This window comes from Xenopus laevis, chromosome 2L (genome assembly GCF_017654675.1).
Source record: "Xenopus laevis strain J_2021 chromosome 2L, Xenopus_laevis_v10.1, whole genome shotgun sequence".
In the NCBI taxonomy this organism is placed as follows: Eukaryota; Metazoa; Chordata; class Amphibia; order Anura; family Pipidae; genus Xenopus; species Xenopus laevis.
Window position 1 is genome coordinate 151156253 of NC_054373.1, and position 17236 is coordinate 151173488.

At 37.1% G+C, this 17236-nt stretch overlaps 1 protein-coding gene across 3 annotated transcripts in view; it reads right to left on the reverse strand.

Annotated features, from left to right (window-relative positions):
- pfkm.L (phosphofructokinase, muscle L homeolog) overlaps positions 1-17236 on the reverse strand; it is a 55650-nt gene that overhangs the window by 24076 nt on the left and 14338 nt on the right. For 2 of the 3 annotated variants that reach the window (XM_018247509.2, XM_018247512.2), the window contains exons 2-5: positions 14369-14416; positions 9855-9953; positions 2983-3056; positions 2815-2892 (exon numbers count right to left, since the gene is read on the reverse strand). In XM_018247509.2, the coding sequence (XP_018102998.1) occupies positions 2815-2892; positions 2983-3056; positions 9855-9953; positions 14369-14416 (299 nt within the window). Of the gene's footprint in view, positions 1-2814; positions 2893-2982; positions 3057-9854; positions 9954-10153; positions 10173-14368; positions 14417-17236 lie in introns of those variants that run through there. The other variant, XM_041582567.1, reaches the window with a different exon arrangement.

Consider the following 17236-nt stretch of genomic DNA (forward strand, 5'->3'; position numbering starts at 1 on the left):
TTTATTATACCACGGTGCTCAAAAAGACCGAAATAAACCCGGCATCTCAAACCTGTCGAGATCATGAGTGTTAATGGCAGATGTCCCTATTCCAATTTGAAGATATCATGGTAAAATAAGATAAAATCACAGATGGGAGTTTGGTAGAGTTTGGTTAAATAAAAATTAAAGTTAAGTAAATAACTCCTTAAAAAGGAACCTGTCACCCAAAAAAAATATATTTTATCATGTTAGTCGAGCAAAATGAACTTTAATTACACTATATAAATTTCAACCAGTCCACTTGCTGCAGGGATGGAAAAAAGTGAGTTTGACCATTGTGAGCTATGTGGAGTTTAGCTGGAAAGAGCATTGCATACTTGAGGTTTAACTGTCGCAGTCTCCATTTGACATCCATGAGCTGTGATCTGAGCTTTCTCACCTCCATTAAGAAGTCTCTCGTAGAGCTGTGTCGCGGTCACTATAGTTCAGCAGGCATGCCATTAGTGGCCTGGACCCTGACTCAGGTGGAAGTGGTCTAGCTGGAACCCGATGCATACGTTCCACTAAAAACATGTTGGAGAAAACCTTGTCACTCTATTGGGAGAGCAAAAACTGTTCCATGAAGGTCTGGTGTGTTGCCCTCTGTTTTCTCTCTGGCACCACTACCAATCTCATATTGTTGCGCTGCAGCCGATTTTCAAGATTATCCCCCTTGGCCTCTGTAATGCGTCTTGATGCGTTTGTGATGCCAGTCAATAGTGTGCAGGTATACTCAAGCTCCCCAATCCTGCCATTGCATAGTTTGCAGATATAGTTTTCCACAATGGCAAAAATTATTTTTAAACTATCAATTTTAATAACCAGAGTCTAATGGTTCTGTTTCAGAATATGCACAATCTCCAAGAGAGATGGTTCTGCATCACCATCATGGCCTACACTGAAGTGTGAAAGGGAGCCAGGGATGGGGGACTGTCGGCTGGAAAAAACACTGAATCAGCAGAGGAACAGTCAGAGACATGCAGGAAAGGTTTGTGCGTAAAAGCTTATAATCTTTTGGCTAACGAGGTGCTAATGGCCAACTTATCACTGCTCACCTTAGCAAAGGAGTAGGAACACTCTAATGCGGGGTCATCGCCATCTTGGAGTCAAGCTGGGGCTTTGTGGTCAGACTGTTTAGAAGCACTTGCCGGGGTCTTTGCTGCAGAATGTTTCCCCATGTTAGTGAGGGTAGGTTCACCAATATTTGGCATAGATTTCCTGTCAGTTAGGATGCCAAAAAAGCACTTTAAAGCAGGATATTCACAGGATAACAGCGGGAGCGACAAAAGACAAGTCTTACCATGAGCGCATGCTAGCCACGCCCCCTGCCTGTTCTTTTAGTCACAAAAATCTAGGGGGGTTTGTTTTCTCTTAAGCGAAACAGGGCAAACAGAAACTGAAGCTACCCCACAAAAAAGTCAGCAGTCACAAAAAAACGTCCATGAGTAAAAATAAAATCCATATGAAATATCAACACACTATTCTTGTGACAGAGAAGGCTGCAGCAGCAAGGCCAAACTCCTTACACCCCAAGAAATTAACACCAGCAGACACAGAGTCCCTTTTAGCAGTTGATTTATATTGTAAATGAAAACCTTGATTCTGGTCATCCTTTGGTTCGGTCTATGGTCGTTTCATTCAAGAAATGGTGCTGCCACACCATTAGCCATTTGTTTATTCTTTTACATCCTGATACTGATTTATATTGTTGCAAGTCATGTACCTGTAGGTCCAATGCATTCCAGATAATTGGTACTGTGATAATAAAACAGTCCCTTGTGCTCAGTGTTAACCAAGCTAACATAAATCAAGTTTTGGCAAAAAAAATCCTGTTCACCTTTAAATTAACTTTTAGTATGATGTAGAGATTGACATTCTGAGACAATGTGCAGTTGTTTTTTTTTTTTAGTTATTTAGCAGCTCTCCAGTTTGCAATTTCAGCTATCTGGTTGCCAGGGTTCAAATTACCCATAGCAACCATGCATCAATTTGAATAAGAGACTGGAATATGAATAGGAGAGGGCTGAATAAAAAGATGAGTAATAAAAAGTAGCAATAACAATACATTTGTAGCCTTATAGAGCATTTGTTTTTTAGATGGAGTCTATAAAAGCTGGAAAGAGTCAGGCGAAGATGGCAAATAATTAAAAAAACAAAACAAAAAGAAAAAATGAAGGCCAATTGAAAAGTTAATTAGAATTAGTCATTCTATAACATACTAAAAGTAAAGGCAAACCACTCCTTTAAGTGAGGACCCCTTATCTGGGAAATTTCTAGTCTTAAGAAATCCAGATAATAGATATAATACCTAGATATCAATTCAGTAGAAAAAAGTAACCACAATGCTAGAAAGTTGAACAAGCTGATAATATTTTGGGATATCCACAAGAAATAACAGCTGCTCTTTTGGATTTCTTCTTGTTTCTTCGCATACATATAGTCCTACAGCTCTCAAAACAAGGCCATGGATTAAGTTTTAACCTGAATATTAAGTGATGCATCAACTGGTGTGTTTTTATTCCTTTCTTTTTTATTTTCAAATGAATCAATCAAAATAGAATTCATATGAAAACATAGTTGTATAGCTGAAGAAAACTCTGAAGGGTAACAAAGGGATAAAGTAAAACATCCATCATAGTTCAGGTATTCAGATGATATTGTACAGGGCTGCAAAATATGTCAGGGCTTTTTAAATATGTGTTAATGAATAATAATAAATGTACACTCTCCGTTTACAAGAATGAGGACAGAAATTCACCTGGTAAAAAAAAAAGAGATGACAATGACACTTACCAACTGCAGCATCATTGAAACACTTTCCCATGAAGCTTCTTTGATGTTGTCAGCTCCATCAACCAATCCTTGGTATCCCTGCAAAACCAGCCACAGTATATAACTAACCTGAATAAGTCAACTTTTGGAGATCGCAATATTGCAGTCTGTTAGTTCTTATATACCCACCTCATGTACAAAGTAGACTTTGGCACCTGTGTATATTCCCACTCTCACCACTGCTCTCACAGCGGCATTCATTCCTGTTATAATAGACAAAGTGTATACGATGAAACATGTACAGAGTTAAGTAAAACTGGAAAAATAAGCCAAAATATTGTTATTCTGGCACCTGGCTGCATATGTGAAAACATTTATTTGTTATCGATATTCCTTCTTTTACTACAACTAATGTATTTGTTTAATAACATTGTATTCTGAAATAACAAATCTGTATTCACCCTATATTATCTGGGTAACTAGACTGGAGGCTTATATTTGCAAGTATATTAATGCAGTTATTTATCAAAGGTGGAATTTTAGAGGTTTTCTTATACCTCGAATTAACTCATTTAACTAATTTAAGAAAAAACTCAAATGGAAAAAACTCAAACCGGTGAATTTGGAGTTAAAAAACAGAAAACTCAAATTAATCAAATTTTCCGTGGGAAAAAACTTTGAATAGCTCAAATTAATAGAGTTTAGAGCGAAACCCACTGAAAAAACCCCCAAACATCGTGAAGGCTATTAGCATCTTCAAATGGTTCAAGGGACTTCTGCCATTGACTTCTACATGACCTCAACAGGTTCCAAACTATTTCCAGCTGCAGCGTATAATAAATCTTGAAAAATGTTTTTTTTTTAACCCAAAATTCAAAATTCTAAATACTCAAATTTTTCGGGTAAAAAACAATCGACCTTTGATAAATAACCTGCTTAATGTTTACAGGCACGTGGATAAAGGCATTTTTTATTAGAACAAAACTTTTCAGCTGCTTTAGTTTTATTGCCATTCGAAAGCGATAGTGATTTACAGTCCTTTATTCTTCATCCTGTCTTCCAGTGTATCCCAACAGGTGCTCAGTTGGAGCTAATAGAGCAGGGGTAACTTTAAAGGCTCCATGTTCCTCCATGACTGGACCTTTGATGGTGGTATTACAGTATACTAAAAATAATAAGGGGAATGAGGACAGGTTTGGCATAACTGTATAATTATTAGTACCTTCTAAGTAGGGTAACAGGATTTGGTGTCTGGACAATGCAACTCAAAGGAGATGTTTTTTTACAGATAGCAAGAAGGGATGATTGTCCAAAGCCTGGCAGTTGTAAGCAAGAATAGTGCGGGTGCATGATAGCATGTCCAGCAAGATAGCAACAGTAGGGCAAAATGGCAACACAAAGTCACATTTCAGTTTATTATATTTTTTGAAGGTAGGGTTTTGGCTATGGATGTCAAATCATCAAGGTTAGAATTCACCTGCACATATCATTAAAGGATCAGTAACACCAAAAACTGAAAGTGTTTTAAAGTAATGAAAATATCATATAGTGTTGCCCTGCACTGGTAAAACGGATGTGTTTGCTTTAGAAACACTACTATACTTCATATAAACAAGCTGCTGTGTATCAATGGCGGAAATTGAAAAACGGCTAAATGGCACAGGATAGATAATGGATAACAGATAACACCATTAGACAGACAGAGCTTATCTGCTATCTGCTGTGTAACTTGAGCCTTTTCTCCTTTGAATGGCTGCCCCCATGGCTACACAGCAGCTTATTTATATAAACAATAGTAATGTTTCTGAAGCAAACACAGCAGTTTTACTAGTGCAGGGCAACACTGCATTATATTTTTATTACTTTAAAACAATTAAATTTTTTGATGTTACTGGTCCTTTAATGATGTGTGTAAAGGAAATATATGAGAATATCATTTAACATGGTTATACAGGTATGGAATCCGTTTATACAAAAAGCTCCAATGGGAAGGCCATCTCCCATACACTCCATTTTAAAAAAAAATAATTCACATTTTTAAAAATGATTTCCTTTTTCTTTATAATAATAAAACAGTACCTTGTACTTGATCCTAAGATATAATTAATCCTTATTGAAGGCAAAACCATCCTACTGGGTTTCATTAAATGTTTAAATGATTTTTTAAATGACCCCTTATCTGGAAAGCCCCAGTTCTCGACCATTCTGGATAACAGGTTCTTTAATTGTATAGACTATTAATGGGGCAATATATTTCTAACACCATTTGGCCCCATCTGATTTGTTTTGACTGCCAGGCAAGCCTTAAAGGAGTAGTTTACATGTAAGTTAACTTTTAGTATGTTGTAGATTGGCCAGTTCTAAGCAACTTTTCAACTGGGCATTATTTTTTTTATTTATAGTTTTTGAATTATTTGTCTTCTTCTTTTGACTCTGTCCAGCTTTCAAATGGGGATCACTGACCCCATCTCAAAAAATGCTTTGTAAGGCTAAACATATATTGTTATTGTTACTTTTTATTACTTATCTTATAGACCCCTTCCCTATTCATTTTCTTTTATTCAAATCAATGCATGGTTGCTAGGGGATTTTTGACCCTAACTACCAGAGTGTTGAAATTGCAAACTGTAGAGCTGTTGAGTAAAAAGCTAAATACTTCAAAAAACAAAAATAAAAAAAATTGAAAACCAATTGCAAATTGTCTCACTTTCTACATCATAATAAAAGTTACCTCGAAGGTTAACAACCCTTTTAATTATAACTTTACAAGATTTATTATTATATAAATGTGTTGCTCATTAGTTTGTATTACCTATAACTAAATGGAAATATAGATAGTTAGAGGGCACAGACAAATCACTATGCCTTGTCAGCTCAGTCTCAGACAGATGGGCAACCCAGTAGAGCATGAAAAGTGACAGTATTTAATTATAATGTCTAGCTAAATCAAATTTTGTGGTATTCATTTAGTAAGTACTGCACAGTATTACATTTGATATTTTTGCAAACAAAATTACACCTATACTTTTTATTATTCAGAGCCAAGCAACATTTTCTTATTTTATATTATTTTATGGTATGGTATTTTATTTTTCTTATTTTGTGGTAATGGAAAATTCACTCCCTAGCTCAAGATTTAGGGGTAGATTTATCAAAATGTGAGTTTAGAGCTTAAAGGAGACATATGGAATAAATGGGAAAAAAACTAATTTTGTAGACAATTATGATTAATATATGGTGTTGCTGTTACATGGTGCTAAAAATTTATATTATCTTTAAAAATTGCCCCTTTATTGGAGCTCCCTATAGATGTTCACTGGTCCCTGTCCATGTTTCAAATGAGGGGGGGGGTCCTAATGGTCCCTGCCCAAAGCACAGTAGGGGGTGGACAGCCAATCACAGCCCTGCAGTCACACAAGCACAGACAGGCTTCAGTTCCCTATCAGGTCCTGCTAGCTGCTGATTGGTTCCTGTCCTACAGTGCAGTAAGCTGAGTGCCGCCGGCTCCCCTGCACAGCCTGGGAATTCAGGAAGGAAGTGGAAGAAAATACAACTAATTATTCCATGAATTGTAGCAAGACACAACGTGTTCACAACATCTATTATGTTATTGCACATCAATAACAATTCAGATGTAAACTAACTGCAATACTTTGTTGCTGGGATGTTTAATCCATAGTTACCCTAAGCGATAATTCTCAGTTTCCTGTTGAACTTAACCGAGTACTCAAAAGACGGCCAAGATAGTACTGATAAGTTGAGTTCTGTAAGTTGATTCCCTAAAACTACCAATTACATTTCATGCGCTGAAATAACATGATGCCAGTATGGACTTACTTGTTTCTTCGAGTGCTCCTCCCATTACACACAGTGTCAGACGTCAGAGTCTTGGATCACTTATAGATTTACACTATACTGTCTATACTACATAGGGGATACGGTCTATTGATATAAATAAGCCTGTACATGGATGGGGATTAGTATATATTATTTATGAATATCTTTTGAGCATGTTTAGGTTCACTACTACTTGGTTGCTATTTTATTTCCTCTTTTACTTGCAACATTGTTTTTTCCCTTTTTATCTTTTTACTTTGCCCTGGAATGTATTAATCTCCTCATAATGATGCGTGTTGACTCCACTCACTGCACTTTCCTGCTGCTTAGAGTTTATAAGACTCACTTTTTGTGTATGGCATCACTTTGATAAAGGCTAGATTGCCAGCTGAAACGTTAGTCGCCCACAATAAATCTATATGTGTATTTCATAAGACCTGCAAATGTGGACTCCTGCTTACTTCCACGATTTAGATAAATAGCAAGGGCCACTATAAGAAATTTAGGCCACCCTTAAACTTAGTCAGGCCCCCATGTGCCCAGGACCAGATATTGCTTTGCTTGCTAGGGAGTGGGTTGAACTTTTACTGCTTTGTCATCTTTGTAACCGAACATAACTGTAAATATATATTTTGTTTATTAGTTGTTCATCCTGTCTGTATTATTAGTGTATTTTAAAATTGTGCTGTGCTGTAGAGACCTACATGATTGTGCCTGGGAAGACCTGTGTTTGTTCTAGACCTATTAACAGACCTGGACCCACTGGTCTGCATTTAGCCCCCAATGATCCACTACCTGAACCAACTTGTAGGGAGTTTAGACATGATCAGAGTCATTACATGAAACATTTAACATAACCTCAGTTTCTGGATTTTCTGCAAGTACTCATAGCAACCCAACCTGGTGCAGGACTCAAGCTATATGTGCATACAATCAGCACGATACACTGATAAATAATGATATTTAAACATATAAAATAACTGCTGCGGTGTATAAGGTAACTAGACTGGAGACATAGGGGTAGATTCATTAAGGGTCGAATTTCGAAGTTAAAAATACTTCGAAATTCGACCCTCGAATTGAAATCCTTCGACTTCGAATATCGAAGTCGAAGGATTTAGCGCTAATCCTGCGATCGACCGATCGAAGGATTTTTCGTTCGATCGAACGATTAAATCCTTCGAATCGAACGATTCGAAGGATTTTAATCCAACGATCGAGGAAAATCCTTCGATCAAAAAAAGGTTAGCAAACCTATGGGGACCTTCCCCATAGGCTAACATTGACTTCGGTAGGTTTTATCTGCCGAAGTAGGGGGTCAAAGTTTTTTTTAAAGGGAAAGTACTTTGACTATCGAATGGTCGAATAGTCGAACGATTTTTACTTAGATTCGTTCGATTTCGTTCGAATTCGAACGAATTTAACCAATTCGATGGTCGAAGTACCCAAAAAATACTTCGAAATTCGAAGTATTTTTCATTCGAATCCTTCACTCGAGCTTAGTGAATCTGCCCCATAGTGTTCATGTGTTATGATAGTTAAGTGTTTATTTGCCACAGAAAATACCAATACCCTTCCAGTATAGTAATGGACATATATGAAGGCTAAGTTTGTGCCCTAGCCTTTTGTACACATTCTGATTATTTTATGCAAATGTTGCATCACGTGCACTACTAAAGAAATGTAAAACAATGCTCCTAAAGTGATCGTCTAGGTCCATAGAAACCTGCCAATATTACTTATAAGGTTGGACAACATTTTAATCATTTACAAAATTGCCTCCCAAATTAACCCCAGCCAACACTCTGCCACTGCTTGATGTTCCCATAAGAAAAGAGATAGCTATGTCAATCACACTGGGCTGTAGGCGATGTGATCCTTCAATAGGCTAGAGCACTGTTTTCATTTGTACTCTAGCCTATGGAAGGATTGTCCGACCCCCAGCATGACAGAAGGATGAGTACCTGCTGCACTTCGTCCCAATCATTTTACAAGTACAGCTGGGCTGGGGAAACTTTGGGTAAACTTTCTGGAGGAAAAACATAGGGCACATTGTTTTCTAGTAATGCTGACACGTCCCTGTGTATTTTTGGAGGAACGTGTTAATATTACTTTAACCCACATGATACAGCACAAACCGTTTTTTACATCTATCATGACATTGTTGTTATGCTTTCCATCATTTTTCCCATAAAATAATTTTGCCTAGTGCTTTTACCTATCTGATCCCTCATGTTCCTCAATGAGGGGCTGCCATGTTTGTGCAGCAGTGTTCTGTTAGCATTAGAAACTCTGACAGTAGAAGGGACAGTAAGATTTAGGAACTTCAAGTAAAAATTAATTACAAAAGCAGACGTATCAGCCCAACCTATAAGTAACTTTTAATGTACATAAGGTACTGAATATTACAAAGTGCTGGGAAAAAAGGTTAGTTATTCCAAGGTAATAACTATAAAAGGGAGTAAGCATAGCCTTCAAAACAACAATCTACTCTGTGTACTCTGTCCTTGCTCTGTAACAAACTGTATATATATCAGCTCCTGTATTCTTCTCCCTGGGCATGCATAAAGGCAACCCTGCACATGTCGTCTGAGGCTGGCCAACTACTAATTAATCAATAAGGCATATTGGTTTGTTATCACTTTCATTATAGGGTACTTCTAATACTAGTTATTACTTACTGCCAGCAGCTACAACACAAGCTACGAAACTCCCCCATGTACTGATATTGCTGTAAAATAGCACAGCCATAAATACATGTGTAAAATGTATCTAGTTCATCGTAACCTGTAGCTAAGAAAATAGTGGACGAGGCAAGGTCTTGAGATGCCTGAAGTTGCAAGGAATCAGAACAGTAATCATTGCATATCCTTGTAACCAAATCCCAGTTGTAATAAAAAAAAAAGATAACTATTTTAAAACAACTGCATTTTTGTATCCTGCTTAAAAAAAATCTGACACTGGAAGTCTAGTAAGGATAGGGAAGATACATCCATGTCATTGGTAAACACTATGCTCTGACAGGGAATCAGGCAATTTGTCAATGTAGAGAGCCATGGCAGATAAATGACATGGTGACAAAACAATGGGCAATGGACCGAAGCTGCATGAGAAGAATGGTTATATAACGGTGGATAAAGGAGAATACAGAAGTCTGTGAGTGTCCCCTTCTAATTTCAAAGCAACCACTCGCAAATTTTTTGGCTTATTATTATTTTTTTTACCTTGTGCATCGCCTCCTGATGTCAGTACAGCAATGGCTTTTCCGATGCCCATAGTTTGGGCATCCTGATGTTTCGATCCTGCAGCCAGCATTGTTTTATCTGTAGAGAAACAAGACAGCCAGCGTGAAACCTCCGACCAGCTGCCTGCTCCTCTCTTGATACTTGAGTTCTAACACAGGCTCAGACGAGCAGGCGTGTTTTGTAGGTCACACTGCCCTGAACTTAATACTCCTCAGTAAATGACAAGTCAAAATGTCACAGAGGGCTCCGTTTTATGCATTGTCAGCCGCATTTAATACCTTGTTCTGTAAGGCCGCTTCGTTTGTGCTTATTGCCCGAGTGAGAGGGAATGCAATGCACTGATCGGATTTATTCTCTCACTGCCAGTGAAAAAGGGGGGGGGGTGCAAATCTGGGAAAATTCGGTAAAATTGCAGCATCATTTATCCTGCTGCCATTCAGAATAATTTCTATGCGTGTTTTCTTTTCTTTCAAAGACAAATAAGATTATTAAAATAGAGGTAAAGAGCCAATCTCTCTTTCATTTAAGAAAGTTTTACCTTTTATTTAAAGAAAACAAAAAATAAATACAGTAGAACAGGGATCCCCAACCTTTAGAATCCGTGAGCAACATTCAGAAGTAAAAGGAGTTGGGGAGCAACACAAGCATGAAAAATGTTCCTGGGGTGCCAAATAAGTGTTGTGATTGGCCATTTAGTAGCCCCTATGTGGATTGTCAACCTACATTGAGACTCTGTTTGGCAGTACATCTGGTTTTTATACAACTAAAACTTGCCTCCAAGCCTGGAATTCAAAAATAAGCACCTGCTTATTGGCCCACTGGGAGCAACATCCAAGGGGTTGGAGAGCAACATGTTGCTCACGAGCTACTGGTTGGGGATCACTGCAGTAGAACTACAATTCTACGATTCCAGGGGACTGCGCCAAAACGGTGGAAATTTTGGGAAATCGCAAAATCTGGGAAAGTAGAACAGAGTCTAGTGTGGGAAAGATGGTGTCAATTTTGGGAAAATGTAAAAAAAAAAAAAAAATCGAAGGTACAAAATCATGGTTCTTCTGTAGTAAAAAAACACTATAATGCAGTGAATATACCAGGGCTAAAACTAGGGTAAGCAGAAGAGACACAAGCTTTAGACACAACTACACCAATACTGCTTGGCCGAACCCAGAAATATACTGTAAGATTTGCTAGTTTGTGACACTGCCAGTCAAACTGATCAGTGCACAATTTGTACATCCAGGTGGTTGGCCAAATCAGGTTGATCCCATTATTTAGCCTCTAGGGACTTTAATGAATTCAAATTAAGGATTTGTGTGGACCCTTTAAGAGGGGACCACATCAAGGCAGATCTGTCAACTGACAACTATTTTCAAGAGCCCTTTAGATCTAGATTGGTCTTTCAGCCAATGGCCCAAACCAATCTAAACCCAAAGGAAACTCCAGGTCAGTCAGATTAGACATTGGTTGGGATTGCCCATAATTTTGTACACAATAAGATAATGACTCAGTCAGAAGAGGCTAGTCGGCATAATAATCTTGTTTTTAAAAAGAATGATACTTATCTTTATTTGGGAATGAGTAGTTTGCCAGCCAGTAGTTTAGAGATACAGGTATGTTAATATAGAAACACAGTTTTCCTTTATCTGTGTGAGGATGAAAGTTAAATTTAACAAAATTCTGGAGTCTTTTCAGCAATGCCATACTCCACTTTTCTTTAGTGCTGCATGTTCCATTAAAGGTCAGAATGTAGAATTAATTTAAAAATAAACAGTGGGTCACATGGGTTGGATTACAATATATATATTTGGGTAAATGCTACTCTAAATAGAACCGAGAAAAATAATACCATCCGGCTTTATTTGGGGATTATAATGTGCACTCACATCAGTTTATGTAATATAACAAAAAACATTATAAAAATGGTATGCTTGTATTAATTTGGATTTATAAGGTAAACAAGTAGTGATTTACTCAGTGTAGTAATGTGGGCAAAAATAACACACTGACAACAGTAAGCAAAAATAAATCCAAAAAAAGTATACATTTTTAGCTCTGTAATGGAAAAACTATATATATATATATATATATATACACACACACACACACACACACACACACACACATATAATTACAATTTATATAAAGTCTACACCAGCTCTAGTGACCCATAGCAACAAGCATTTATTGATCATTTGTTTGAAGCAAAGCTTTGATTGATTGATTGCTAGGGGTTACTAAACAGTGTAGAAGGGGGTGATTCGCAGAAGTGTCTGTAAATGAAAATGTTAGAAAAATGTTGCATAAAAATTTGTTGTCATTTGTCGACAGTGATAGAGTTCTATTAAAGGGGTTGTTCTCCTTTAAATTAATATGTAATATGAGGTAGAGAGTAATATTCTGACACAATTTGCAATTGGTTTTCATTTTTTATTATTTGTGGTTTTTGAGTTATTTAACTTTGTATTCAGTAGCTCTCCATTTTGCAATTTCAGCAATCTGGTTGATAGGGTCCCAAAAACCATTCTATAACATACTTTGGGGCCGATTCATGAAGCTCGAGTGAAGGATTCGAAGTAAAAAAACTTCGAATTTCGAAGTGTTTTTTTGGGCTACTTCGACCATCGAATGGGCTACTTCGACCTTTGACTATGACTACGAATCGAACGATTCGAACTAAAAATCGTTCGACCATTCGACCATTCGATAGTCGAAGTACTGCCTCTTTAAAAAAAACTTCGACCCCCTACTTCGGCAGCTAAAAGGTACCGAAGTCAATGTTAGTCTATGGGGAAGGTCCCCATAGGCTTGCCTAAGTTTTTTTGATCGAAGGATATTCCTTCGATCGTTGGATTAAAATCCTTCGAATCGTTCGATTCGAAGGATTTAATCGTTCGATCGAAGGAATAATCGTTCGATCGAAGGAATAATCGTTCGATCGAAGGAATAATCGTTCGATTGAAGGAATAATCATTCGATCGTTCGATCGCAGCATTTGCGCTAAATCCTTCGACTTCGATATTCGAAGTCGAAGGATTTTAGTTCCTAGTCGAATATCGAGGGTTAATTAACCCTCGATATTCAACCCTTAATACATCTGCCACTTTAAGTTAACTTAAAGGAGAGCTAAACCCTAAAAAATGAATATGGCCAAAAATGCCATATTTCATATACTGAACTTATTGTACCAGCCTAAAGTTTCAGCTTGTCAATAGCAGCAATGATCCAGGACTTCAAACTTGTCACAGGGGGTCACCATCTTGGAAAGTGTCTGTGACACTCACATGATCAGTGGGCTCTGAGCAGCTGTTGAGAAGCTAAGCTTAGGGGTTGTCGCATATTATCAAGCAGAAAATGAGGTTTCTGTGCTGTCATGTAATAATTATCTGTATTATTTACATTATCAGCCTTATATTGTGACATTTCTATTCTATGTGTACTGCATATTGTGAGTGGGTCCCTAAGCTCAGTAAGTGACAGCAGCACAGAGCATGTGCAGTGAATCAGCAGAAAAGAAGTTGGGAGCTTCTGGGCATGTATTTGGAGACACAGATCTTTACTACTAAAGGGTTGTGGTTACCTTGGGTTGGTACAGAACCCCAAAACATCATGTACAATGTTGATAATTTTATTGCTATGACCTCGTTATATGGAAGGCAAAACATTGAGATAAGGCTATTTCAAATGGAATGAGGTTTATTGAGTTTAACAAAGAATTTTTAATGGTTTTGCCTTGGGAAAATGATCATGTTACACCGAAGTGTCCCACGAGCATTTTGCCAAAGACACTTCCCTTTTCACAAGCTTTTATAGATTAAAATGGGAGTACACATACATACGTTATATAACTTAAACCCTCCCATAATGGAAGAGGACTGAATGTTCTTAGCTACAGATATTGCACTGAAAATAGTTTCCCACTTACAACTGTCCCTCAGCCTTGCAGTTCTTTATCTGTTAAAAGCAGACACAGGGAGGAACTCAGTAAATGAAGAAAGCACTTCTGTAGAAGGGGCCTCATCTACTATCTGCTGACACTCTAAATTCTGTCAGTAACTTACAAAGTGAACTCTCATCACTGGGTGTCATTAATAAGAGAAATAATAAATGGGGGAACATCACCCATCCCTTCACCTTTCCTGCCTTGGGCATGTGGTTATTGCTGAGTCAGAATGATAGGGGCATTTGTTATTAGACTTTATTATTCTTACACTCTGACACATAACCATTTGTCCGTCATTGGAATAGGCTGTTCTCATATAAATGTGGTCATATAAAAAATATATTATCAACAACATTTCTAGCCTTCTTCTTTAGTTAAGTTTTACTTCTCCTTTAAAGGTGAACCACCCCTTTAAGCTAAAATTACACAGTGATTGCTGTTTTTACAGACTGGCAAAATATTTAGAAACACTAAATTAAAAGCGTGCCGAGTGTACATTTTCTTGTATTCACATATAACTTAAGAAAGAAATAACATATACCGTACATCTTACCAGTCTTATTGTATGAGGTATCAGGCCTCGTTTCCAGTTCGTCAAAGTCTTCATGAAGATGCATTACAATTATAACAGAAAAAAAGAAAGAATGAGTTTACTGTTCCATCCTAGTGAAGAGTGACCATTACGCTCATTTTATAGAAGTTACAAAGTGATGGCAATAGCTACAGAATATAAAATAATTGGCAGTGCTTTATGCTTTAAGATATAACAATAAAGTTTAACAATAAAACGGGGTAAATAGATAGTCTGTGCAAAATAAAAAAATGTTTCTAATATAGTATGTTTTCAATATAATGGAAATCTCTTAACCAGAAAGATAGGCCCAGGTTTGATTGTGTCCACAGATCCCAGCCAGCTCCCACTTGTATCCCTTCAAGTCCGCAAATTCTGTTACTAAAATAAAAGAGCCAGCGCCAGAGGCACGGGAGACAGACAAACAGGCAAATAGGGTAATATCGTTTTGCAATGTTGCCACCTCTTGTGTAGGTGGCAACACAAGAGGTGGCAACATTGCAAAACGATATTACCCTATTTGCCTGTTTGTCTGTCTCCCGTGCCTCTGGCATGTTTTCAATATAGTTAGTTAGCCAAAAATGTAATGTATAAAGGCTGGAGTGACTGGATGTCTAACATAATAGCCACAACACTACTTGTTCGACTCTCTAACTCTGAGTTAGTCAGCGACTTGAAGGGGGGCCACATGAGACATAACTGTTCAGTGAGTTTGTAATTGATCCTCAGCATTCAGCTCAGATTCAAAAGCAACAGTTATGGCCCATGTGCCTCCCCTCAAGTCACTAATTGGTTACTGCCTGGTAACCAATCAGTGGAAACCAAGAGAGCTGAAAACCAGAAGTAGTGTTCTGGCTATTATGTTAGACATCCAGTCACTCCAGCCTTTATACATTACATTTGTGGCTAACTAACTATATTGAAAACATTTTTATTTTGCACAGCCTATCTATTTACCCAGTTTTTATTTTTACACTGAACAATTCCTTTACACTAACAAATCACTGGATCATATTCAAAACCCCGCCCACCGAACATCACATCTAAGAAATAATCAATAAACATAGCAGCAAACGATTGGTTTATAAGACAGGCTTGCTTTACAATATAGGTCATTACAAAAAAAAAAAGCAGAAATAGCACTAAATTAAGAGCATTAATAACAACAAACTAAATAGCGAATATATTATTGTTGCATAGAGCTTAAGCAGTGTTATTGTTATTTAAACAAAAATGTCCCAATACTCATGAAAAATAAATACTCATTCAAAAGTTTATTCCATCAATATCAAAATAAAAGTACATACATACTGACCCTGTATGATCCACTTTACGCGTTTCGTACCCTCCAATACGCAATCATATTGGAGGGTACAAAACGCGTAAGGTGGATCATACGGGGTCAGTATGTATGTATGTACTTTTATTGAGATATTGATGGAATAAACCTTTGAATTTTATTTTTCTTGAGTATTGGGGCATTTTTGTTTAAATAGCAGTTTAATGGTGCCTTGTAAACTGGGGCAGGTCCCCGATACTCAGCCATCTTTATTAAGGACTGGCAATACAGATCCCCCGGGTCTATTTAACTTTCCAATGTTGTTGTTAAACAGGGTAGCAATGCAAAAACAAAACATAACAAAGGTGATACAATTATTGGCTCATCAAGATTATAATCATAGCAGTTCCCTTTTCAAGCAGATTAATATAATATAATAGAAGTTATATGGTGGTTCTGATAATCATACTGAGCTAATGATATTAACACAAAGGAATATACATTCATGAGTACAAGCAGGGACATACATATGGGGAGGGAGACTACCGCAAATGACCTACATTCAGAACTGTCTGTACAAATTTAGAAATACAAACATCTGTGGAGATGCTAGACTTCCCCGGTCCATGTCAGATGATAATCTATCCATTTCACACTTCAGCTCTAATTTCTGTTCAGCCACCTGGATCCTAATTAAATTCTAGCTTGTCTGTTTATCTATTGCATGGCACCCCTTTCTGTATGTATATTTCTACTTATACCTCAGTTCATGTATAGGCAGAGGAAGCTGCATGGCAGTCCCCACATATAAATCAATACTCATCTGCAGGACAATAAAGCTCACAAATAACAGGAAAGAATGTTACAGCAGGTATGGGATCCGTTATCTGGAAACCCATTATCCAGAAAGTTCAGAATTACTGAAATGCCGTCTCCCATAGACTCCTTTTTATCCAAATTTTAAAAAATGATTTCCTTTTTTTCTGTAATAATAAAACAGTAGCTTGTACTTGATCCCAACTAAGATATAATTAATCCTTATTGGAAGCAAAATCAGCCTCTTGGGTTTATTTAATGTTTACATGGTTTTCTGGCAGACTTAAGGCATAAGGATCCAAATTACGGAAAGATCTGTTATCTGGAAAACCCCAGGTCCCGAGCATTCTGGATAACAGGTCCCATACCTGTATATTAATGAAACAAAGTATTGCTAAGATAATTGTAAAATTGCAAATTTCTTCTTATTAATGATTTTACTTTTCGTTTTTTTTCAAAATACAAACAATTACAATTTCCCGTTTACAGGCTATAGCTATTCTGTAAAATTCTATAAAAAGTAAAGAGGATTTTGTATTTAGAATCATAGAAAGTGATCTTGTTTTGAGTGAAGATGTAATAGAAGGTTACCAAGGATACAGCCATAATAAGTCCCATTTGACCAATTTGAAATGCTGCATTCACTGTAGAGTTGCTACTGAAGCCACCATCAAGGCTTGGGAAATAGTTAAACATATTCTGGGAAGAAAAAAACTAGGGATGGAAGATTTCCCTTTGTATCATAATGCAGACAG